Here is a 25783-nt window from a genome sequence, read left to right as displayed (position 1 = left end):
GGTTAAGCTTCATACAGGCATTGAGAAACTTATGCGCGAGGCACCAGCAGTGCACACCGAAACAAGTTTATCCATCGGTAGATTTTTTTTCTTTAGCGAACTCAGTGAAGGACTTGAATAAATCCTCCCCTCTCGTTGTCCTTTTCATAGTCAAAACCTTGCAATCAGGATGAATTGTGATAAACATCTCACGTCTGTTGACTCATCCAAAGCGGGAGAAAAAACGGTGCCACATTTATGTTCTTATGTCCTGCTGAAAAATACGATACTCCTCGTCTTTTTTTTTTTTTTTGCCATATTCTTAAAAGAGTTTCTACAATTACATGACAACGCGGAAAACCAAACTGAAAACGAGGAAAGTTTACTTCCAAATCTCACGCACACGCGCACATCGGCAGCTATTTTCGACAGCAAAATACGGCTACCCAATTTGAACAGTGTCTCTGCCTCATCTGCGTTGCCTATGCGATGGATGGATGGATGGATGGATGGATGGATGGATGGATGGATGGATGGATGGATGGACGGACGGACGGACGGATGGATGGATAGACACAATGACATGTATGTTTGCCTCTTTCCCCAAAAAATTACTGTGAATCGACTCTAGTTGCCGGTTGTGGTATATGGACTACGTGTCCCATGATCACCCTGGACTCACGCAGCCAATGGCATTGGACTTGGGGGGATCTTACGAAGCACATCTAGGTTGCTATTTGATGATATCTAGTGCGAAGTGCGCTAGTGTTGTCGGAGCTTTAAAAAAGTTAACATACGCTGCAAAAGTCAATTCTGCTGCACAACACTAGTGTATGACCGGCGACTATCGCCATTTCCTGCAATGCCCAAAAGGAGTATAACGAAACCTACCCCCCCCCCCCCCCCATAATTAACCCTTTAAGGTCTGGGCCTATTTTGTCTGATTTTGCATGCCTTTGAAGTTGCCTTTATATTTCAAAGAAAGAATTGTTTACGATGGCCTGGTTTGGTCCCTTTTTTTGTGACACCTTGAACTTCATGTCCAAATTGTTGTTTCCTTCACTGATCAATTATAAATCATCATTTTGGGCCCAAAAAGACCAAAAATTCCAAAATCGTTTTGTCAAAATTTTTAATATTGATGTCCAATTGACAACCAAACATGCGTAACGAACCGTTTTGAAACTTTGTAATATTTATTCAACATGTTAGGATGAACATTCAACCAAAAAAATTTAGAATAAATAGTCTTATATTTGACAATTCAACATAAACAACAGGTATAGCCATAGGCGTTTTTTGCCTTTATACATGCTCCAGTCAAAACAGGTTATATACAGCAGACCTAACAGTGAAGAACAGTGAAAAAATATATACCATCTAACACAAAAAGTGTTTAGAGGCCATCTCTTTATGAGTTTAGGTATTGCGGCCAATCGCCTGATGAAAACTATGTACACACAATCAAGCTTCTTGAACACACATTTATATACACAAATTGAGAAGATTGATGTGGGAAAAAAAATATATATATAACATTGGGGGGAAAAAAGCATTTTCAAAAATATTTACAATAAACAAGTTAAATTTTTTTCAGTCATGCCACTCCGAAAAGCAGTTTCGTCCTGGAATTAGACACGGCTACATCACACAGCTCACACTTCCATGGGGTGTCGGTCCTCTTTCCACCCTTCCATTTTCATTTCACTTTGCTTTCATTGTCACTATAAATGTACATGAAAATAAGTCAGTATTTATGAAAATAATAAAGTATAAAATAAAAATATATACAGCAATAAATAATAATGGAAATCTATATGTATGACAATAGAAAGAATACCATAGCTGAATATGTGCTACATCCCTAATCTTCATATAGAAAGAAGAACACCACAAATTATAAATTCCTGCCTGGGATACCCACAGTGCACGTATGACTTTGATCTGATATGCACATTTTATTATTATATACACAAACACACACTTATATTGCATCAAAATTAACTTTGTCTTGCAATATCAAAAGAAACTTTCAAAAGAAACGTTTTCAGCATGAAAAAAAAAGAGTGAGTTGGTTTACCTCTGCTCGTCGATGGCGTCACCCACGTGTTCAAATCCGTCACTATCTTCACTCGAGGACTCTTCCGAAGAAGACGATGATGACGAATTTGGACCATCCTCTTCCTCAAGTTGATCAGAAGCACAATTGCTTGCGCTAAATTTAGTTTTCCGTTCATTGTCAAAGTCACACAAAGTCGCTGCTCGATCCAGCAGTATCCAACTGGCCGTCGCTCGCCACCTCGCTGCTTCAGAACACTCCTCCTCCCTCTCGTTCGGTTGAACCTCGCACCGCAGTTATATTTATAAAAAAAAAAAAAAAAAAAACGCATTTTGTGCTTCCACTGTGACTTCGAAAGGGTTCGTTTGATTTGTGTTTTTTTCATGGAGCTTCCGTTTTGAAAAAGGACTAGAAATGATGGAAATATAGACATAAACAAATGATCCATGCAGCGTTTTAATGTTTTTTTGAGAGGACAATAAAACTATAAAACTTAAATGACAATATCTCACGTTCTAGTTGGTCGATTGACTTCAAATAATAACGAGAGTAAACCGCAACTTCCGCACTTTCAAACGAGACCAACCAAAGGGCATGTGGGTGACGTAATTAAAACGTGAGGGCGCTTCAAAGACGACGTGCGCTGAGGACGCTCCGGCGCGTCCTTCGACTCTCAAGGGTTAAAGATTTGTCTGCGAGCCAGATGCAGCCGTCAAAAGAACCAGATCTGACTCGCGAGCCATAGTTTCCCGACTCCTGCTCTTGTGGAAATGTTCTCAATAGGGGGAAAATTTAGGAACTCACGTCTTCTATATTTTGTCTCAGACAACAACTGCAACTTATAAAATAATATTAACATTAATCGTAACATTAAAAAACTTACTTGTTGTTGTATTTTTACACTAGGGGCCTTTAACCCGTTACAGGGCAAGTGACTATTTTGGCCAATTAAAAAAATATATCAACAATGTTTAAAAAATATAAATCATTGTTGTATTTTTTATGTTTTTTTTCCTATAAACTGGGAGTATTGACCGTGAATGCTCATCTTTCAGTGCCTTTGAGGGCGCGAAATGTCCAATCAATGTTGACTGGGAGGAATGATCATTCGCCCATCCTAGTAAACATAGATTGGACGTCTAAAACAGTCATTGGCAGCGAATGAGTTAAATAAGTGCCCTGTAAAACGGGGGTAAGTCATAATTCGTGCATAAAAGGGTTAAATGACCAAAACTAGTCACTTTCTCTATAAAGGGTAAAGTGTAAACTTATGAATAGCTGTACTGACAAGTCCCTGTAATGATGAAATGCATGTTTTTTTCACATTATCGGTTATTTCTTGTTACCTGTCTGTAATGTCATGCCAAATTGCGTGAGACGCTTCGAGAACTTTCTTTGGTTTAAGCCCCGCCCATAAGGCAGCAAACTCAGCTGATGCAACAAACCCCTCCGCTATAAAACCTCGTCCGCTCAACTTCTCTCTTCCAATCGCAGCTCTTGCATTACATGGAGAAGATACAAAATAAACGTCCGGAGGCGATACCGGAGTTTTACAGCCACGAATCGGGATGGTCTATACCCCGGCTGTCCTGTTTGGAAAAAAGCTTCCCGTCTTGGGAGAGGAAGAAAGCGTCACGGACATGATAGGAACGTACTTTTTTAGGCTCGCGTCGCTGCGTCAAGAGGACAGTTCAGTCCGACGGGGAAGCATTGATAGTTTCGACGACACCGGCTGCACTTTATCCTGTAAGTATACAAAATAGAATGAATACTTTTGTTGCAGAGCGGTTACAGTTAGCAACTCTTATCATGAGTTTCACCTGTGGTTCTTAGAACTAGTTTATGCAGCGGAAAGCGCAGCACAGGAACTCTTTCTGATGTAAGTGATGCGGTTGTTGAATCAGCTGATGTCATGCTGAGCTGTTCAGTTGACCTGACTGCTAAACGCACTGTCTTTGTTCTGATGGCTCTCTGCATTTATGATGCATGTTTGCACCAATGTTGAATACATGGTTAATAGGAAAACACTGGGAGGGCTGGCAGCGACTGTCCATCCCCAAGTAAAATTAAATTGAATGTCTATAGCCGTCAATGGCACTCAATGCTACTGAAACAAAATTTGGAAAAAACAGAAAATGTTCAGCGACACCAAAAAAAAAAATAAATAAATAAATAAAAAACTCTAGAAAATCAAAACTAACATGGCTCAATATATTACACTGGATTTTGTAAAATACAGAAGTTTATTATTGTAAAACAAAATACTAAAATTTTAAGGTTTCCTACATTGATTTCAAAATGTCAGGTTTTGCCCTCCGATATAATGGGAGACTGCTTAAGTCTCACTCTGATGTTAAATCTGAAAAGTGCAAGAAAATGTAGGCCGAGTTAAACTTCTTGTGCGGGCCATATTCAATATTTTCAAAATTGGTAATTGGCCAGTAAAGACCAGGCTGTGGGGCTGCAGTTGGCCAGCAGGCCATAGTTTGGACTCGCTGTGTTATACAGTTCTAAGATTGTATCACAAAATTTCGTTGTTGTCCTCACAGATCCCAACATGGATGTTTGTTTGGAACATGAAGCAAAAGCGCTTCAACAAGATTTGAAGTGCCACATCGAGAGATGCTTGAGCGAGGCAAAGGCTTCTGTCCTCCAGTGCAAGGTGTTGCTCCTCCCCTGCCAGATGACCACCAAAGTCGGTCGGGATATACTCCACACCTCCACAGATGAGCCTTGCGGGCTGCGGGGCGCCTCCATCAGGGTCTATGTGGAGACCAAAGACGGCCTCAAGTCTCTGGGGGGCATTTTCCCTGTCTCCAATGTCACCCCCACATTTGAACTCTCTATCGTGTTCAAGGCAGACAAGAGTGATTGCTGGCCACCCCTTAAGCGCATATTCGAGAGAAATAAAGTGTTGAAGCTGAGGCCAGAGTACAAGCTGGTGAAACGGAAGCTGTACTCCTCTGCCAGCCCTGTTATCCACGAGTTCAACTAGAGCCTCTGACCACACAGGCAGCCCATGTCAAGGTGTGGAAAATGGACAGAATTTGATATCCTGATAGCAATACTGAAAATTACATTAATAGCAATTTTGGCTTGATCAATACCATTAAACAGTATCTGGCACTACTTCAAATTTAACTCTTTATGAGGTCGAGGAAAATATCGCTAGATGGACATTTTATATCGTACAATACATGTTGCACAAGTTCCATGCTCTTTATAAAGCTCAGGTTTTACAAATTGACACTGACCAGAACCTGGTATTCTGGTATGTTCTAGTTCTATGGGCATAAGAAGTTTAATATTTTCAATGTTAAAACAAGAGGTCAATTTTGCTTGTCTGTCTGTTGGTAACGTGAGCGCATATTTGCACAGATTGTTATGTGTGTACACTGGATGCGTCCCCTCTGGAAGGGGCAAGTTTCATTCCTGTATTGTGCTGTATTTGTATTTATGATTAAACATTTTGTTCACAATTTCACATTTGTTCTGTTTATTTTTTGTGAATTAGCAACTTTGGAGTGAGATGAACTGTGTAATACCTAATATTGAGTTGCATTGATTCTGTAAGAATGGAAAAAACATATTTTGGCTGGAAACTAACCATAGAATAAAGGAAACTGACCAATAATCTTTCATGCACAAAAGAAAAAAAAAATGTTTCACATGCGCCTCAAACTTGCAGTCCACGTGAAGATATTTTGTGGTCCTTGTTGATTGATTACATGCATTTTGGGATAGGCAATTAAAAAAAAATTAGGGGAAATTTTTTTATGTATAAAAATACAACGAAGTGGGGGGGGGGGTATTCAAATTAGGGTGGCCCATGTCTTTTCCTCTGGGATTTTTTTTTTTTTTTTTTTATAAATCTCAACCTCACAAACCTTGACTCTGGTGGCCCAGAGGGCTGAAAGTGATCATTTCATCACCTCCAGCCCCTCCCTGGTAAAATGAATTGGATGACTATTGTCATCATTGGGTGTTTTCAATATTTCTCAATTTTACTAACTACACCAGCAGATACTCTGACCCGAGCTGGTAGCGAATGACTTTGGCTAATGACTTTTGAATAGATGTCCAATGCACTGACCACTGACTCTGAAAGGGTTAAATTATACACATCACTTGTTGGTAGACGTGTGACCCAAATTGTATAGTGGTAATCAGTGACACTTATCCCTCTCAAAGTACATCAACATCTCATATGATATGAGCCAAACAATAAGGTCGCCAGGTGTTAATCCTGCATTACTTCCTTAACCGTGGTATAGTTCTGTTATACAAGCTAAGGGTGTGAGACTATGGCAGTTTAGAGAACTCGCATGCAAATTGTTCCAAAATTATGAAACACTTTTTGTGCAGTGTACAGTCAAGTATCAATTCAGAGTAAACTGCAAATACAGGTCATTGTCTATTTCATCAAATGCACAACAATTGTGTGATAGTTTAAAACATCTTTTATTTAACAAAATGTACAACAAAACATATTTATCCGCTACCCAAACACAAACTCTAAATGGTCCATCAAGTGGGTACAAAACATGTTTTCTTACTTTCATCTAGAACACATTACACAAGCCGTCTTTGACCATGCCACACACTCTGGCAACACCCTATGTCAGGGTTCACCAAATCTGGACCTAAAGGCTACCTAGCCTGTCGTGTTTTCCATATCTCTCTTAAACATGACAGGATAGGTGGCCTCGAGGTCTGGATTTGGTGAACCCTACCCTATGTGATAACTAGGGATACATCAATAATAGTTCAGCTAAACCAGGGGAGTCAAAGAAATCCAGCACCCACAGCGGCCCGATATGGAATAGTTTGGGGACCCCTGAGCTAAACTAAACAGACATATTTTGACTGCTTTTGATCAGACTGGACTGGAACGGACTGGGTTCCTGATTATCTTCAGGAAAGCATTCTAGGCCTCAATTCACTTTCCTTTGCGCAATTGGGGGAAAAATGTCTTGGCAGGCATCATTGGAAATGATTCACCAATTTCCTTGGAACAAAAACATATATTTTGGACATGGACTGTTTGTTGTCCAGCTGGTAATTGTTGTGGTGGTGCATTCAATGACATTTATAGAGAATGGCAGTTAACACTGAAACAAAGTTCCCAAAAAACATTTTCATAAGTACTAAATGATTATCAGGTCTCATTAGAAAACTGTAATCAGCAACTCAAAATATACGTCAGAATAAATTAAAATTGAGAACAGAGAGAAATATTTTACTTGCGTCATAATTAACAATTCAAGTCATTGGGTGGCAAAATTAAATGGGCTAAAGACTAACCAACCTGCAGCTATCAAGGTTTACACTTAAAAAAATAATAAAAGTGAAATTTGACTTCACAGTACCCTGCTCAATAAACACTATCCAAAACAAACATTGTCAAGTCTGTGCGATTTGCTTGTGGCTCAATTTTATTTCACATACTATAGAATTAAAACGTACTGTGTTAACCCTGTTGGCCACCTCATTCAGCGTGATCTACTGCTGTAGCCAGGCGCCATGGAAATAATAGGGATTATACAGATAACCTAAAAACACCCAGAATTAACCATTTTCAATGGAAAAAGGCTCCAGCCCTTCCGCGACCCTCGTGAGGAAGAAGCGGCATGGAAAATGAATGAGCATGGTAAAATATGTTCCATTTAAAGATTCAAAACAAACAGCGATACGACGGATTGTTGTTTATTGAGGTACCAGGTATGTGCACATCTTATAAATTATTACATTTTTGTAGATGTGAACATTGGACTGAGAGTTTGTGACTTAGTGTTGATTGTTGCCTGTAGCCAGTGGCGGTACAAGTGTGAACAGGGCTCAGGTGCGATGAGCATAAACGGGACACCCCCAAGTGTGTGTGGGAGGGTGCTAGTGGACAATAATTCGCAGGCCCCTCATTTTACATCCACAAACCAGGCCCGTAGATGCCAGTACCCACCTAAGTTCCCCCCGTCTCTAGCAAGTTCTATGCGATGGTGGCAAACGTACTTCCACAAAGTTAAAAAAAAAAAAAAAGTGTGCTGGAATGTACTTAAGTATGAAAGTAAAAGTAAACAAATACATATTTTTCTGAAAATGAATTGGCCTTTTTTATTGACATTGCTTTTGTTTATAAAAAGTGTATGAAGTTAATTCTTTCCTCCAACACCCACGCTCACAGTCTCCTCCTTGCATAACCACCAACCAGGTCAGAGAGGAACTGAGTAGGCTCTGCCCTAGGAAGGCAGCGGTTCCAGATAAGGTGCCCCCCTGACTGCTTAAGACCTGTGCCGCTAAACTGGGTGTACCACTCCAGCAGGTCTTCAACCTTAGCCTACGGCTAGGGAAGGTGCCCACCTTGTGGAAAACATTCTGTATCGTTCTAGTCCCGAAAAAGAATCAGCCCAGTGAGCTGAACAATTACAGACCGGTGGCTCTTACATCAAGAGCTGATGAAGACTCTGGAGTGGCTCCTTCTCAAGATCCTCAGGCCACAAGTGGAGCATGCTCAGGACTCCCTTCAGTTTGCCTAATGGACAGCCATTGGAGTGGAGGATGCCATCCTACATCCTCTTCATCATACCCACTTGCACCTGGATAAAGGTGGCGGCACTATGAGGATCCTTTTTCTGGATTTCCCAAGTGCCTTTAACAACATCCAGCCCCTTAGGCTTCATGAAAAGCTAGTGGGGATGAAAGTGCACCCCCATCTGGTGTCCTGGATTACAATTACCTTACTGACAGACCGCAGTTCGTCAGACTAGGGAATACCATGTCAGACACAGTGACCTGCAGTACGGGGGCACCTCAGGGGACAGTGCTGGACCCCCTTCTCTTCACCCTTTACACCTCAGCCTTCTGCTAAAATTCGGAGCTGTGTCACATCCAGAAGTTTGCAGATGACACAGCCATCATAGGCTGCATTAAGGATGATGGAGAGGAGGAGTACAGGTGTCTGGTTGATGACTTTGTGGCCTGGAGTGAGGAGAACTGCCCACAGCTCAACCTCGTTAAGACTAAGGAGCTGGTCTTTAACTTTGGTAAGTCCTGGCAGTGGGTTATACAACATCAAGATGTCATACCTCAAGATTCTCTCACAACAAGCCCCCAAACATACAAACAGCCTTGAACTTTTTGGGTTAATGTTATCTTCTTAAACTAATTTTTAAAGCAATGAGCATTCAATGAGCATACTGAACCAGTTTAGATGGGCAGAAAAGAATTGTGTGCACTTACCATCATGGTTATCTTCCTAATAGTCATTATCCACACAGTGCGGAAATAGGAGGCGTTGCCCACATCCTACATTTGTTCTCAAGCTTTTTCAATTGATTAATACGGTGTAAAAATAGTAGTCGATAGAGCTCCAGGCTTCCTTATCGTTAGACAGGCATGCCTTCCGGAAACGTATCAAAATCTTCAAAACCCAGCAAGAAAACTATCCTAAAATCAATAGTCATTTTTGGTTGATATTTTATCACCAAACTTCTTTTGTTAATCTAGTATTTTAGAATAATTACCAATGTTTGTTGAATTACAGAGGCGCCTCGAGTGACTGGAAAGTCTTTAAATTTAACAGCAAGTATATTTTTCCAATCCTTTTTAAAATCTCTAACATCTATGAATGCACCACCAAATGAGATGATGTGGCAACTACATACGGAGGGATTAAAAAAAAAAAAAAATTAAAAACAGATGTAGCTCTACCAAAACACATCAACACATCCGTATATACCATATGCTCATCTCTAGAAAAGAATAAATGCACTAGCAAAATGCCAATACACTAGGCCCACAGACTGAACAGCTCTTTCTACTGAACCACTGGACCAAAGCTACTCATTTCCATCTTCTTGGCTTCCAGGCGTCTTGCTTAAACCTATTTCTTCATTTTTAGGTCAGCCTCCATTGCACTACGGCGACCCCTGGTGCCGCCATCCTGTAGTGGAGAAAGCGTTGAGGAGCAGGAAACATCCGGAAAGAAATGAAGAACAGACAAAGAGAAAAACATTAACATTTAAGAAAGTCAAAGATTAACTGGACAAAGTGATGGGATCTAATTGAGGCCTGTGCAGACACACAGTACATAGAAGGTCCACCTCTGTGGGGTATGGAAGGTGGGGGCTTCCTACTCAAATGGAAAACAGATTAAAAAAAAAAAAAAAAGATCAAATGACAATAAGTTTAAGAAACGAAAATAAATCGTACCATGCAGACAGAGAATAAACAAAAGAGCAATGGGTCAATGTCCCGGTTGTGGCTGGTAACAAGTTGCTAATGGAGCACGGTTGCTAACAGTCCAAGTCGGTGTTCAAATTAGGGTTGCCACCTTTCAGAAATAATAAATATGGGACACCCCCCTCACGCCCAAAGCTGTACAGGCAGGGAAAAAAAGAGACAGCCCCAAAACTCCTAAAATGCATAGAAAATTATCTATTCATTTATATTTCGTATTAGTTCAAGCATTTAATTCCCAATTTCGGATCGTTCCTTATTTTAAGGGACAGGTGGCAACCCTAGTTCAAATATTGAACTGGAATATGGAAAAGTAACCGTTATTTGTTGGCTAGGTACTGATATTCAGTTCCCTTCTAAAATCTGAGTTATATTCTTCTTCAGTAAGATCTTTACAGTACACTAAGTACTACATTAGCACATATGCCTGCACTGAATCCAAAATGCGGCTCTACACTCTAAAAATCAAGCTTGTCAGTTTCAGTGTCTTTTGGTCTAAATGTGTGTTCTCTAATCTACCTGGGATCCTAATTAGAATAGATGAATAGATGTAGAGAAAAAATGTACAGTATTAAATTAGCTAGCGACCGGTTCAGAGCATACACTGCCTATCGCTCAAATTAGATTGTAAAGTATACTGAAAAATAGTTGGCTTAAAGCTGTAATGTGAAGTAATTTCATAACATGCCAAATAGGGTCACAATTAAAGTAATTAAACATTGTCCAACAAATAAAGCATGAAAAAATAATTTATATGTTGTATATTTGACAAAATAATCGCGTTTCCGAAGTTCGAGCCTGAAAGGGGACGAACCCGGAAGTGATACGTCACACCGAGAACAGCGATGGCAGCGCTCCATACGGCCGCCATACAAAGCCCTTCAAACAATGATTCAAACAGCGATATAAGCAATAGATCGAGCGCAAGGGAGGAGATCCAAGTTTTTGAAGAGTTGGAGGAAGAAAAGGAGCTTGGAATTTTATGTTGGACCTAACATGTATTAGCCAGACGCTAATCAGGATGCAAACAATATGCCTAGACTACCTGACATGGAATGGAGACAAGACCCATCGAGATTACAAGATTGGTAAAATATAGGTTGTTATTATTTTCATGATTTGAAGATGCAGGCATTTGCACATAATTTTATGTTTTTGTCTATCTGATGACATTGTTTAAAAAAACAATAATCAGACTGCATGTTCATTTTGGCAGATCCTGCAGCTCTCGTGCATATAAAATAATAATATAAAAACGCTGGGGGGAAAGAAGGAGATGAGTCATTGATGGCTTTCTCCACTTTATTGTGGCAACAATAAGAAAACAAAATTATAGCGGACTGCCGCCACATTCGACCGCAAAGTTCTCGCTCATCTCCGCCTCACCTCGTACTACCAGCTACTACTACTTCCTGGGGCTATCAGCAGGAAGTGGCGTCTAATGGCGTGAGGAAAGGAAGTTTTTTTCACACAAGCGAACAGATTACAAAGCACCACTTCAGTGTTGTCCCGAGACTACATTTCCCATGATTCACTGCGGGACTTGAGCTGTCAACGTTCACATTTGACAGCATTCTGCCGCAGTCCTCCTCGCTAGCTGTTTGCTCGCCATTCACGCTCGTTTGCATTTGATCGCTAGTCTGATAAACTCCCGCTTTTTCGGTGAGGTCTTTTGTGTTTATTCGTTATTGGATCGTTTTTGTTAACCACTGTAAATAAGAGCACTGAAGCAAGAAGGGGTAAGTCGCCATTTCTGTTCAACCCGTTTTCTCCTGCTTTTTTTAGCGTAAGAAGCTAGAGGTTAGTGGCTGTATTTTCTTCGTTCTTTTTTATGATCAGGATTTAGTTAGCGGTTGGGGTTCCAGTGTAGATTCCTTTTGTTTGTTGTTTTGGCCTGGGCTTACCCTGAAGACGAGCTTCATCTACATTTTGTACATATTCATTGCGAGTTTGATTGTTGTGTAAATTTTTCTGCCACTAGCGAACACAACAACTATGCCACGACTATTGCCACGAGTTGGCTTTCGGCTAACGTCGCTAGCTTCTACTGTACATTCCACAACAGTTGGCTGCTCTGCTTTGACAAAGTCATCGGTCATCTATCCAAAAATCACACTTTTTGGCAAATCCTTGATCATAAGCAGACCGGTTAAGGAAGCAGGCATCTTCGAAGTGTTTGCAGCAGAGAACACTACTCGATGATGACGTGAAATTCATTCGCTTCGTGCGAACGAAAGATGTCCATTTACGTGCCCTGCTATCCTTTGGCCACTCATACAACTTTTCGTTTGAGTGAGAACAAAACACCGCCACACACCGCCGTGGCATCTTACCGAGAAGCAATGCAACAAACAATACTGTTCTATGGCGGCCTTCCCTCGCACTTCCCGGTGTGACGTAATTTCCAAAGATATCCGAAGAAAAGCATTTTCGTTGTCAAGGGCGTTGCTATGGGTTAAAAAAAGAATCTGGAAGGGTTGCGTAAAAAAAAAAAAAAAAAAAAAAAAAAAAACGAAAATATGCTTATAAATGTTTAGCCATTGATATTATTCAAAAACATGGTTGGCCAACCTGACTTCACATTACTGCTTTAAGTACTACTACTCCTTTTAAAATGAGACTGTAATGCATGAGAAACATCTAACATTTTGTACATCCCTGCAGTCAAGTAAAGGCCAAGCTAATGGTTTTGTTCCGTTTACAAAACTGGTTGACAAGTGTGAGCGTTTTGACATAATTAAGTCAACACTACGCAAAGATGAAACTTACAGATCATGTGAGTTAAGCACCACACACAGTGAATAATTTTTCCTAATCAGTCTGCAAAGCAGTAAAAGACGTTCATGAGATTTTACAAACTGAAAGATAGTTAGACCTGACAAGCCAAACACAGATAAGCAGAGAAGCAAGCAGAGTTGCAAGAAGTAAGCACTGGTCAAAAGGTGTCTACTTAACCAGCAGGTGGCAGATCGATAGCCTTTAAAATCTATGCCGTGACTGGACAGAGGTAACATATTTTACAGTCCCAAAAGAATATGTACAGTATTTGGATCGTTGCTGTTTACCGTTTTTGGATGTAAAAATCTAATTTTAAAGATGATTTAATTACTCTGTGCTACTTGCCTTTTTGCTACAGTAAACCAAAAATGGACCACTTTCATGACTATCAAAAAAAGCTATCAATTTGTTTTTTAAGTATTTACACATTTTTTAAACAGTTATACCACCCGATTTTTACCACCCACTTTGTAATGATCTGTGACCCAGTACACTTCGCTCATGCCACAAATGTCAAACTGAAAAGAGAAGACAAGTGAACTGATGAAGCGGTTGCAATGACAAAAGCGTGTACGGAACGTGGCCTGCTTCTGGGGAAATCTGATCAATAGCCTGCATACTTACAAAAAGAGAGAGAAGGAAAGCAGGAGAGGCCATTGGGACCATGTCCTGTAGACGGACACACATTGGATTGAGAAGAAAACACACACACAGTTATCGTGTGAGAAAACCTCATGTAGGTGTCGGTCCGTCAAATGGGAAAGCAAGTGGAAAGACAAGCGCCAAAACACAAACGCAATTACCTGACAAACAGTCATTACCCCAAATCTCTTATATCACAAAATGTTGTCCTTTGTGATTCAGGACTCTGGCAAGTGGAGCATTATATAGGCAGCCGCGAACATTCACACACAGAAAAGTTAGTGAAGAGAAGTGTAGCCAGCATGCAGTTGACGATATTGCCAGGAATTATTGCACCAAAGCACTTAAAGGTAAGCAGAGAGCAGACAGTCAGGCACATAAAGACCACGTTTCAGGTGTCCCGTGCATTGCAAAATGTTTCTGTGACCGTATATTAAAAACAACCTTAAATGGAACAATCACAGACAAAAGAAAAACGTGTCACTGTACGACTTATTGGGGAATATAATCAAGATTTTTTTCTCCTCTATGTATACCATTGATTGTTGTACCAGGCAATAGCTGATTAAGGAGAATACTCCATTCCCTGTCATACAAATTCAAGAGATGGTTGACTATCATAGAAATAAAGGTATCAGGGACTCTGAGGAAATTGCACAGTGTATTTCTATGGACAAAGCAAGGCGTAAATGTAGTTAAAGGCAAATTCCTAACAAAAAAATGAATTTGTGTTATACAGTTTCTAAAAAATTATTGACAATCTGTCATTATATTTTCACTACATATACCAGTTTTAGAATCTCATTGGCATCTCAACTCATAGAGGCATTCTAATATTCACTGTGAATTGAGTCACATAGGCTAAAAAAATGATTGTGTGCTGTATACGTTTGCCATTTTAGTCAACTGTCCTGATTCTTGGTACACCTGAAAAAATGAACCGAAACCAAAGAAACAAACCAAATACTTAGACGTGTAATTCATTTTTCTTTCATTTAAGTTGCTCAACACACCTTCTCAGCTGGCTCTCCTGGTTTGCGTGTTCCTTCTCTGCCACGGAGACTCTTGGCAGAGATGGCGCTCTCAGAGGTCTGCATAATGAGCTGCGTGGCCAGGAACTGCTGGACATGCTCGAGGACATCACGCTGCATCTCCAGGGCCATGTGATAGACGTCGTGGTCGGATGAGTTGTACATGACAGCGTTTTGAAACATCAGCATGATGTCGCGCTGGAATTCTGCTGTTGTACGGATCACACCAGATTCAATGTTCTTCTTAATTGCTGACAGGTCCATTGGTCTGAAACAGGAAGAGTTTGGCACGGGAGAGCATACCTTCTCATAGGTTTCTTTTAAAAATGTATAATTAAAAAATAATGACTCAATAATTTCAGAGACAAAATTTTACATACGGTATTTACTAATGTAAAATAATGGATTTAAAAAAAGAATTAACACATGGAAAAAATTCAAACCATATTTTATCCTTATATCGACCAACTATTGTGTATATTCATGATTTCTTTTACCTTTGCTCTCATTCCCCAAAATATCACCTCTCTTGTTCCATCATATCACCTACTCTGCAAATTTGTCAAGGTATCTTATCCCGAAATTCCTTTTTGGACCTTCATAACTAGGGGTGTCCTGACCTCATATTTTTGCACCAGAGTCCAAATCACCTGATTTTGAGAATCTGCCGACACGTAGTCCCAGTCCGATACCGGAATTTTTTTTTTTTTTTTCTTGAGAACAAAAGTTCCAAACATGTTACAGTACTGTATTTCCTCTTCCGCTTTTTCCAGGAGTGTTGTGGAGTATAAAACATATATATTTTTGTTTCTTTTGGAAATGCTATTGTATTTATGGATTATTTTGTTAACTTTTTAGCACTTAATTTATTTTTTTAAAAATTTATTTTTTTCAAATAAAAACCTGATTTATGAAAACACACAGCTATTGCAGCGGATCCGATCTTGCGACCAAATCAGATACAGTCTGATACTCCAAAAACAGCCTTATCTGGCATCGATTCGAATACTGATTCACTAATTATAACCTTGTGCACTTAGCCCAATTATTTGAACATAGTGCAGGAACACAGAGATAGTACCTGTGTACAATGCTGTGGTAACCAGGGGCGATGTCATCTGACACTGGCTGCAAGAAGACGCTAGCATACCTGAGATTGTTTTAAAAAACAATATGAATGTATAGTTGAGTTCTAGAGAAGCACTCTTCAATATGAGCATGATCACGATGGAGAGTATTGATTCGTTTTCTGGGTTGAGGCAAAACTGCAGAGCATCACCTGTGGTTAGCAGCAGCCCTCCACACCAGCATTATGGCTTTCTTCCAAATTTTCTGGGCTTGTACAGCTTCTTGATCCTCACCACATGTGGATCTAGCATGAAGAAAGATTGAAGAAAGGTACCCAAATCAACAAATGCATCCATCTCTTTCGGTTTTTCTAATTCATTCAAATATGTCATGAGTGTTGAGCATTCTCACAGCTGGGAAGAAGAAGCAGGGCTGCTGGCCAGTGAATCGGCAGTGTAGCGTTGCGAGGGCGGCCCATAACCGTCTTCACTTTCGCTGGCTGCTCGCTCCACTTCGGACAAATACGGACCCTCCCCGTCACCGCATTCTTCTTTCAGCTCCATCCCTTCTTCCGGGTCACACTCACTCCCTGCTTCCTCCTCTTTCACCTCCTGGATTAAATATATGCCTTTTTTTATATATGCGTATAACTCTGTGAACATACAGTAGTGTTCATTATTACCTTTGACTCTCTGCCAGACACAGAGCTGTCCTCAGAATCTGTGGACAAAAAATATATAATTAAAAGGTAGGTCTTGGTATTTAAAGGCTTTCTGCGTGTCTGTGTGCTCACCGAGGCATGGCGGGTTCGCCTCAGGCTGATTCCACTCCTCGACTTCGCTCTTCACATCTACATTTGTGTCTGTCTTCCCAGAAATCTCTTCTGCGACATCACCTTCAGCAGCCACATCGTCCGAGGATTCGCACAAAGCTATGTCACTTTCAGTCACAGCTGCCTCACAGTTTCCTTTGACATGTTCGGCGGTGTTTTTAGCTTCCTGTTGATTTTGGTCAGCCAGGTCAACAGGGGCTGGGACAGACAGTGCTGCATCATCACAGGGCTCCTCTATGTGCTCAGAGTCTTGGACGGATGATGTAGGGTCTGAATCTTTTAGTTCCTGAGTCTCCCAGGGGCCTGGTAAGGTGTGTCCTTCCGAGACTGCTTCTTCACACATAGACAGTGCTGCTTCAACTGCTGCTGCATCCAACGCCTCCACAGAGTCGTCCACCTGGGAAAGAGAGCAAGCATGATTTGCTTAACTGAAGTTACAGTTTGGTTTTGATAACAAGGTTCATTTTGGGCTCCCCTGATATGAACAAATCTTTTCATATCACTGTATGTTATTTCTGGAAAGGCTGTATCAAGTTTTACATTCATGATTGTCTTTAAAAAAAAGACTATTTGAACAATGTAAGGAAAGCTACAACATGGTCCCAAATTGTCCATTGTTTATTATTGCCGTAGTATTTTGTGCAGTCCTTTAGGCAGAATAAAAAATTTACAAGAGCTGTTGTTCTGAAAATATGTCTATCCATAAATATTCTGGGAATCAAGATGAAATGTTCAGAATTTTTGTATGATTTTATCAGATTATCCTTTTTTTAAAATGAAGACTTAATTTTACACTCACATCACCTTGTCCAGATAATTGATCTCACCCACACGCACTTAAATGATTGATGTAAGGGTGACAATATATAGACTGACATAAATGATTGATGTAAGGGTGATAATAAATGTATAGACCGATTTAAAGCGCAAGAACTTGATCAAGTACATCCCAGCGAAAAGAATTTTCTTAATAAAGTGAAAAGACAGAATATTTTTCCCAAACATGAATATTGGGGGAAAAAAACTTTAATAATAGCCATTTATTTCCCAAAAGTAGGCAAAACAGCCATTGGCAGTCTTTTTAAATGCCAGAACTATTTTAGCCAATCAAACGCAAGCCTACTCGTTACGCATTAGCTACCTAGCCACTGCGCCGTCTATGGCCTACACATGCATTAATGGACCAATGAAGTGAATCAGGCTTTCTGAGTCCCAGACAGAGAAAGGGAAATGACAGAAACCTATTGAACAGGTAGAGAAACTATAAAGAGTGCCAATTTTCTTAGCAACTGCACACCTGTTTCAAGCGTATCAGCATTTGTGTGCAGTACGCGCGTGGCGTGACTGACCTCATGTTTGTCACTCAGTGGCTGCAATCGCAGCTTCTGTCATTTTATGTGTTTAAACATTTTTTTCCCGTTATCACAGTTCTAAGAAGTGCATAATCTGCATGTCTAGATTTTTTTAAGGAAGCATCCTTCACATGAAGGTAATTTATACTTGGCCTTGGCCTCTTTAACCAATCTGGAAATGTATTCTCCACCTTTTACTTGAGATCTGTTAGAATTACACGATAGAGCTGAAGATCGGAATATTTAGATACAAAAAAGGATTAAAGTCAAGTATGTGCACCTTCTCCTCAATGATGGCAATGATGTCCCCTACAGTCTCCAGATCTAAATCGTCCCCCATGTAAGAGACAGCGACAAGGTCGTCTTCTACTAAACCCGTTTCCTCACCAAGATCTTCTTTCACTGCTGCTTCCATTTCTTCCTCTACAATGAAAAAGAAAAACCCGATAATTAACATTCAGTAACAATTGTGTTTTTGTTTACATATCAGTGCCACATAAGAATAAAATAAGACAACTAAAAGTTAAGTTATGTAACATTGAGTACATTTACCCATCATGACACCATGACCAGATGGTAATGGTGTGGCAACAAAAGCAGCAGTCTGTATTCCATTGCTAAGACTGCCAGATGAATCTCCTTCAGTGACCTGTAAGAGCACAATAGTGTATTGTTGTTGCAATAAACTTGTTTTCCTCAAAAGACCTCATTCATTAGATGAAACTTACAAGTAGGATTAACACGGGCTCATTAATCATGTTCACAGCATTTGAACATATTTCTGGCATTTTTTACACACATCATCTCAAATTAGCTACATGTGTCAAAATGAAACATGTTTTGATACGTATCAAAATTAAACACTGACTATACTAAAATTATAAAATAGTTCAAGTTAAGCATAATTCTGGATCATCACCTGAAATAAGTACTGACAAGACATGCTGCATTTTTGTCTTATTTGCTCAACAGACTATTGTGTTGCGTGTGTTCAAATTTTGTTGTAAAGCAGCATGTTGATATAAAAATCATTATTTTGAAAGGGAGATCCTCTGCCTATTATCTGACATGATAACGATAAATAATATTTGAAAAGTCTTTTGCTAAATTCAGGCAATGCTGGCTCTCACAAGGCGTGGGCTGGCCGAGATGTGGTTGCCTTTTTTCAACAGTTCCGACAATAGTGGAGATGGCGGAGGCGTAGCTTTCTGAGGCAGGAGCCTCTTCTGTGGAGAATCCTCTCCAAGAACAGTGAGGCTTCCATCTTTAAGGCCTGAGCCTGGCCCCTCAGCCACTGGAAGCAAAAAACCTACACCCTGGACCTGGCGAAGCAACAGAAAGGGAAAAGTAGTGGTCAACAATGTTAAGTGAATTATAAAAACTAATACAAATTGGAACATTCCTGAAAATGAACTAGTACTTCGACATTATAAGCATGTACTTACAGTGTGGGCGCTGGTGTCATCTGAGGCAATGACTGCAGGGTCCAAAGGTGGTGTGGGGGCTGAGGAGTCCGTTTGGGAGTCCATGCTAGTGGGACTGGCCCCCAAAGGGGAACGAACAGTGACGCTGGGGAAACGCTTGGGTGTGTTCTTAATTGCCTGACGAGCTGAAAGTCAAAGAGTCAAAACAGATATATAAATTAATATAATAAATATGTGTATGCACCTGTTTAAGTTCTGAAACAGAATAAATCATGACCTTTTGAAAATATTGCAGCGTTGTGTTCATAAAACAGGCTGAGATTTTAAATAGAGAATGTGAATTGTTGGGTAAACTGAGATATTGTTTCAGGAGTTATCCTTTTTGTGGCATTTTTGTTTAGTGCTGCGACATTTTATCTACAGTGGGGAGAACAAGTATGTATTTGATACACTGCCAATGGGTTTTCCCATTGGCAATGTATCAAATACTGGGTTTTCCCATTGGCAGTGTATCAAATACTTGTTCTCCCCACTGTATATTACTATATTATCATTAATACTACATATATTAGGGCTGTCAAACGATTAAAATGTTTAATCGAGTTAATTACAGCTTAAAAATCAATTAATCGTAATTAATCGCAATTAATCGCAATTCAAAACATCTCTAAAATATGCCATATTTTTCTGTAAATTATTGTTGGAATGGAAAGATAAGACACACGACGGATATATACATACAACATACTGTACATAAGTACTGTATTTGCTTATTGTTACAATAAATCCACAAATGGCATTATTAACATTCTTTCTGTTAAAGTGATCCACGGATAATTTCTTAAAAGATAATTGTTATAGTTACAAGTTAGTGTAATTTTATATTAAAGCCCCTCTTCATGTTTTCGTTTTAATAAAATTTGTAAAATTTTCAATCAAAAGTACAGTTAATATAATAATAATAAGAATAAAAATAACAATAATAAAAATAGAGTGACCAAAGTCTAAGTTTTACGTGTATTTTGCACAGCTATTTTGATATGAAATGCCAGTTCATTTTGCATTGATGTTTAACTGTGTGTCAGAATAGGGCCTCATTACTATAGACTGAAGTGCTTTTCTTTTTGTGAACATTATTTTTTTTGGAGAGATAGGAATATTATTTTTGTTGTGCTTATCTTACCCAAAATACAACAAGAGACACATAATTGCCACTAAAAGAAAGAAAAGTTACCGAAATATGTGTGGAGCACAAACAGCAATTTGCATTGCATTGCGAATACAGCATGAACGTCTCACAACTACTGATTCTCCCACGTTTAGAAGAAATAACATATGTATGGAACGGCACTGCCCCCAAGCGGCCGGTGGCGTTCTCGTCACTCTTAATGTCCATAAACGTCCTCATTGTAATCTTGTTTGAGGCAATGTGCAAGTGGGTCATTTAGTGCATGCGTTGATTGCGTCAAATATTTCAACGTGATGAATTTAAAAAATTAATTAACGCCCGTTAACGCGATAATTTTGACAGCCCTAAAATATATATATATATATATATATATATATGATCAATTATAGCTTCAAAAATACTTTTATATTAAATGGGAAAATCTAACCTTGGTGGAGTCAGAGTCAACTACAAACATGAATATTATTACGGTAATTCTCAAAAACCAGGGAAAAATATTTTGCTTAACACCTTGACAAAACTTTACATTTTAATTCCAATGATATGGTTTTAAAGTCAATACTTTTTATTCATTTACTGCCACTGACAGGGTTTGTACACCCTTTTATGTCCAAATTCAAGCACTTTTTAAGGACTTTCAAGACCAATTTTCCCTTTTTTCCAGTACATATTTAACTTTGTCACATTTTTTACAAATGTCATCATGTATTTGTTTTTACAATGATGTAGAAATAAAAAATGGTGGCTTCTCACAAGTACGCGAGAGTCTTCCAAAATGTTCTACAACCCCATTGGTTCAAGAAAATTTGTTTGGAAGGTGCCGATTCTGAACTCCCTTAAGTGGTTGCGTTATTGGCGGCAGTGACCATTTTGTTGCAAACTGAGTGCGTTCAATAGCAGAGATGCTGCTGTATTGATAGCATGCTCTTCGGTGGACACATAAGTCACAGCCAAGGAAACCTTGATAAATGCGCTTTTTTGAAGTTTGGGACACTTGAATAACGGCTCTCATTCCTCCAATTAAGCTCGATGTACGTTTGTGTGGAAATAGTTCACAACAACAACAACAAAAAAATTCTTCTTGCTGAAACTAGTAAAGCACTTTACAAGGCTATTACACTCTCAACTTATTAAAATAAGCGTGGCCGTTTTCTTGTCCAAGAAGGGGAGTCGATCGAGAGCCAGGTGAGTAGGCAGAGCCCTAGCAGCAACAAAATCGAGCGAAGTTGCACCCAGCTGGATAAAACGGTGACTGGCATAGGGGGTTTGGAGGTCACAAAAAAAATTGAGACAAAAAGAGGAACTGGTCGTGTGCACATGTATGCATGTAAATACTACTCTATTTGTAAACTGTTAACTTGATTAAACTCCAAACGACTCACACATTGACTCAAATGCACTGCATTCTTGGGAGCGATGATGTGACGCCGGACATTAAGGGACTTCAGAACGAGCTATAGCAGCAAAGAAATGTATCTATTTTTTTTTTATTTTCCTTCATTTAATAATTGATATTTTCAAAAGTGGTGCTGAGAAATATTTTGTACCTAAAACTTCCAAGCATTTTTAAGGACTGTACGCAAATTTCAAGTATTTATCTAACCTTGAAAACACAACAGTAAAATCCAAGCATTTTCAAGCACCCCTATGATCCCTGAACTGATAGCAATAGACATCCAATCCATTTTAACTGGTGGGGGACTGGCAGCAATCATTCGAAATGGATTGGACGTTTATCGCTGTCATTGGCAACCAAAGAGTTAAACATTTTGTACAAGCGGAATTAATAATTGTGTGTCTTTTACATTTCTCACCTTGATATGCCATTTCTGTTGCTTTCTTTTTCTGATCTGCCTCTTCCTCATCCTGCTTTTTCTTTCTGTAATGGAAATATGAAAGACTGTTAAAAGAAATTGGGACATTTTGATGAGGTGGATGCTTTAATAAAGGAAATAATTACAAATCAACAGATCTTACAGTGTAATCGCTGCCCACAATTCTTTTAGCTGGGCGTCCATGTGACCTGTCTGTATCAGATCGGCATCCTTTTTCAACTTCCTATAGAGTTGAGGAGCGGACAAGTTATATAAAAAGAATCTTCCAACTTTTCAAAATTTATAATTACCTGTACTGCTCTTGCGTGTCTCGTAGTAGTTTTTTCAGTTCCTCTATCCTCTCAGTTGTCAGTCTACGAACAATTACATCTTCAATGGTCTCAACTACTTCGCCCTTTTCACCGCGTTTACGCCTGGAAGACAGGTGGAATTTAACACGGATCACAAACCAATAACTTGGGAATTTTAGGGGACTGTGTATTTCTGCTTTTTGGTACTGACTTAGGGGCTTCTGTTGCTTCCAGTAGCTCAGAGTATTGTGAGGCACAGTGCTGAAACGTAAATATATGAATAATTTTTTCCTGATATTGAGAATGATGCCGTAAATCTAATGATAGCAGATCAGAACAGAAACAATTGTGACCTCTCACCTTCTGTGAGAACCAGTCTGGTGGTCGACCAGGCTCAGAAAAAGGCTTGATGGCTCTACTTACAGATACCCTTCAATATGAGAAGAACAACATATACTTGAAATTAAGAAGGTTAGGGATGTTATGCATAAATAAGACATATTAAATTGTTTACCAGTTTTGGTCACCACTCCTCATAACTGAGGAAGCCAGGCACAGTTTCTCCCTGATTGACCATGGCTCTGTCGGCCCCACATTCAGAATTTTATGTTCTGATAAAAAGTAGAAACACAATTAACTCATTCACTACCAATATCACGTGACAAGACATCCCCTTCTTTCATGCACCACGGAATATTGTGTTGATCACAGGACTAACAACGAGAAAGATTAGATTCCTATCATTCATCATCAAAAAGGTTAGTTTCTATTCTTTTCCTTTCTTTATTTATGAGTAGTTGAATGTCAAAAACAACATTGTTACATAACTTTGATAGTGAATGAGTTAAAAGGCACAAAAGCTTTGAATGATTTCATTAATATCACTGATGAATACGTTAACGTGACAAATTTATCGTGCAGTGAAAAATCTCTGAGTACAAAATACATTCATTTAGGATCCTAAATGTTCCTAAATGAATGATTCATAACACATGTTGTATTAAAATTATGAAATTATATAGGAATACTAACACTGCACTGAACAATAATATTACATGAGCTTAAGTCATAAATGAAGAAAAATCAAATACAGTACATTCATATGACTGAAACTGAGATACAGTATTCTAAGATATTCAGTATGCAATTCAATCTGAAACATTGAGCACAAAAAAATTACATATTAAATGTGAGTCAATGTATTAGTTGTCCAGGGTACAGTATGTTGCTACCGTACTCAATGTCTTTACGTAAAAAATGTTTGTTCTTTTTCTTTCATTAGTTATGAGCAATTGAACGTCAAAAACAACATTGTTTACATATCCATGATAGTGAATGAGTTAAAAGGCAAAAAAATTTGAATGTTTTCATTAATATCACCGATGAATCCTTTAATACAAATTTATTGCACAGTGACAAATGTTGAGTACAAAATGCATTCATTTAGGATCGTAACACATGTTGTGATGAAATTCTGAAATTCTGAAAGAATTCTAACACCACACTGAAAAATAATATATCATGCTAGAGTCATAAAAATGAAGAAAAATCAAATGCATTCATATGACTGAATCTGAGATACGTTCAGTATGATCTGAGTTGTAACTGTTGATTTTATTTTATTTTTTTTACATTTACAACTCAAGTATAGATTGCAATAGCAAAGCGGAGTTGACTCTTAAAAATCAAGCATGCAAATCAATCTGAAACATTCAGCACGAAAAAATAACATAATAAAAGTCAATGTACTAGTTGTCCAGGGTACGGTATGTAACTACAGTACCAAATACGTGTTTACGTTTCTTCGAAATCAATATATATAACTTGTATTGGAATTAAAGTAGCAACTATAGCAATTTGAAGTAGTGAGAAACAGTAATCAGAAAAATAAACATAATTTAAACAAGATAAACCAATGAAAACAAACGGCTAATATTCTTTTGGAGTTAGCTTAGCCTTGTTATTAAGGGGGAAGATAATGGTGAGACACAACCATCTCAGCGATATAGCGTCTATTTAATATTAGGAAAAACACATTTATCTCTAAATAAAGATAACCAAAAAGGTTTGGAATATATTAACTGTAGGTTTGTTTGCTAAACTGTAAAGAAAAACCTCCCAAACAAATAAAATAATACTCACTGCCTATGCCGCTCGCCATTTCTTTTGTGACATCAAGGCCGAGGGCCCCAACTTCCGCCGGACGATTTTCAGTGGTACACAAACTACAGTATGCGTGATATCACATATATAAGGCTAGATGTATAAAAGCGGAATCAGCGACGTAGGTAACTGGCGGTCATCTTACGTCGGGCTCGCAAGTGTAGGTAGAAGAATGTAGGCTTTAATTATGTAGCGGATGTTAGATGAGTGATTTTCCCGAATAAAATACTCTTAACTCGCTGAATTCCTGATTAAGTCACAAACGATTTGGTTCACAACAAATCGTATTAACGTGGCTATTATCCAGGCTAGATACCTTTAGAATTACTTTTAAATAATCAGTTAAATCGCAGCATTTTTGACGTTTGTGAAAAACCAAACTGTTTTAAAATTGGTTTAAAATCGAGCCATTTGTTCCTATTTTAAAGTACACACTCCGTTGACCATGATGTTATATTTATTACACAGCCCCGACGGGAAATGGCCGACAGGTGACGACGCTTAGCCCTTGTTGGAGAACAGGTTGCATAAGACATCTAGTTATATACCTTTATTTGATTTTTATGATCGTGTACCATAGGTATATAAAACAAGACCAAGCTTTAGCGCAGAATCGTACGTAAATGTCATAGCCATATTGAATGTGTCAAAGATGACGCCTTATTCATTTGCTGCCTGGAAACACACGTTTTACACTAGATGTAATTTTAACTATGAAGTTTAAGTGTACAGTACTTAATTTGGCTGTATTTATTCATTGTAGGGGCTGAAATTTATGCCACCAGGAGCTGAATCTAAAGTACATCATTTACCCAAAAAATAAATTATGGTAAATATGGTAATTTATTAGTAACTTAATTTCAATGAACTTGAAATTGAGTACAATATTTTGACATATAACTATAC

General features: G+C 38.8%; 2 protein-coding genes across 3 annotated transcripts; one reads left to right on the top strand and one right to left on the bottom strand.

Annotated features, from left to right (window-relative positions):
* The first annotated feature begins 3482 nt into the window (after nucleotides 1–3482).
* Nucleotides 3483–5517, top strand: si:ch211-39i2.2 (DNA damage-inducible transcript 4-like protein-like). The gene is made up of 2 exons (XM_057850585.1): nucleotides 3483–3784; nucleotides 4588–5517. The coding sequence occupies exons 1-2, from the start codon at nucleotides 3607–3609 to the stop codon at nucleotides 5031–5033; spliced, it is 624 nt and encodes a 207-aa protein (XP_057706568.1). The 5' UTR covers nucleotides 3483–3606; the 3' UTR covers nucleotides 5034–5517.
* A 967-nt stretch (nucleotides 5518–6484) lies between these two features.
* On the bottom strand, nucleotides 6485–24905 carry brd8b (bromodomain containing 8b). Of its 2 annotated transcripts, XM_057851169.1 has the most exons (19): nucleotides 24857–24905; nucleotides 23229–23325; nucleotides 23075–23144; nucleotides 22926–22975; nucleotides 22715–22837; nucleotides 22567–22647; nucleotides 22404–22468; nucleotides 19422–19585; nucleotides 19107–19298; nucleotides 18529–18625; nucleotides 18257–18399; nucleotides 16586–17021; nucleotides 16475–16512; nucleotides 16204–16403; nucleotides 16004–16096; nucleotides 15806–15874; nucleotides 14707–14992; nucleotides 13676–13720; nucleotides 6485–9977 (listed from the first exon to the last, which is right to left on the bottom strand). In XM_057851169.1, the coding sequence occupies exons 1-19, from the start codon at nucleotides 24873–24875 to the stop codon at nucleotides 9918–9920; spliced, it is 2328 nt and encodes a 775-aa protein (XP_057707152.1). In that variant the 5' UTR covers nucleotides 24876–24905; the 3' UTR covers nucleotides 6485–9917. The 2 variants fall into 2 exon arrangements, with proteins under 2 accessions (XP_057707152.1, XP_057707153.1); XM_057851170.1 differs by lacking the exon at nucleotides 13676–13720.
* Between the last annotated feature and the right edge of the window lie 878 nt (nucleotides 24906–25783).

The sequence above is a fragment of the Corythoichthys intestinalis genome, chromosome 11 (genome assembly GCF_030265065.1).
Source record: "Corythoichthys intestinalis isolate RoL2023-P3 chromosome 11, ASM3026506v1, whole genome shotgun sequence".
Classification (NCBI taxonomy): Eukaryota; Metazoa; Chordata; class Actinopteri; order Syngnathiformes; family Syngnathidae; genus Corythoichthys; species Corythoichthys intestinalis.
This window is presented reverse-complemented; position numbering and strand designations above follow the sequence as displayed.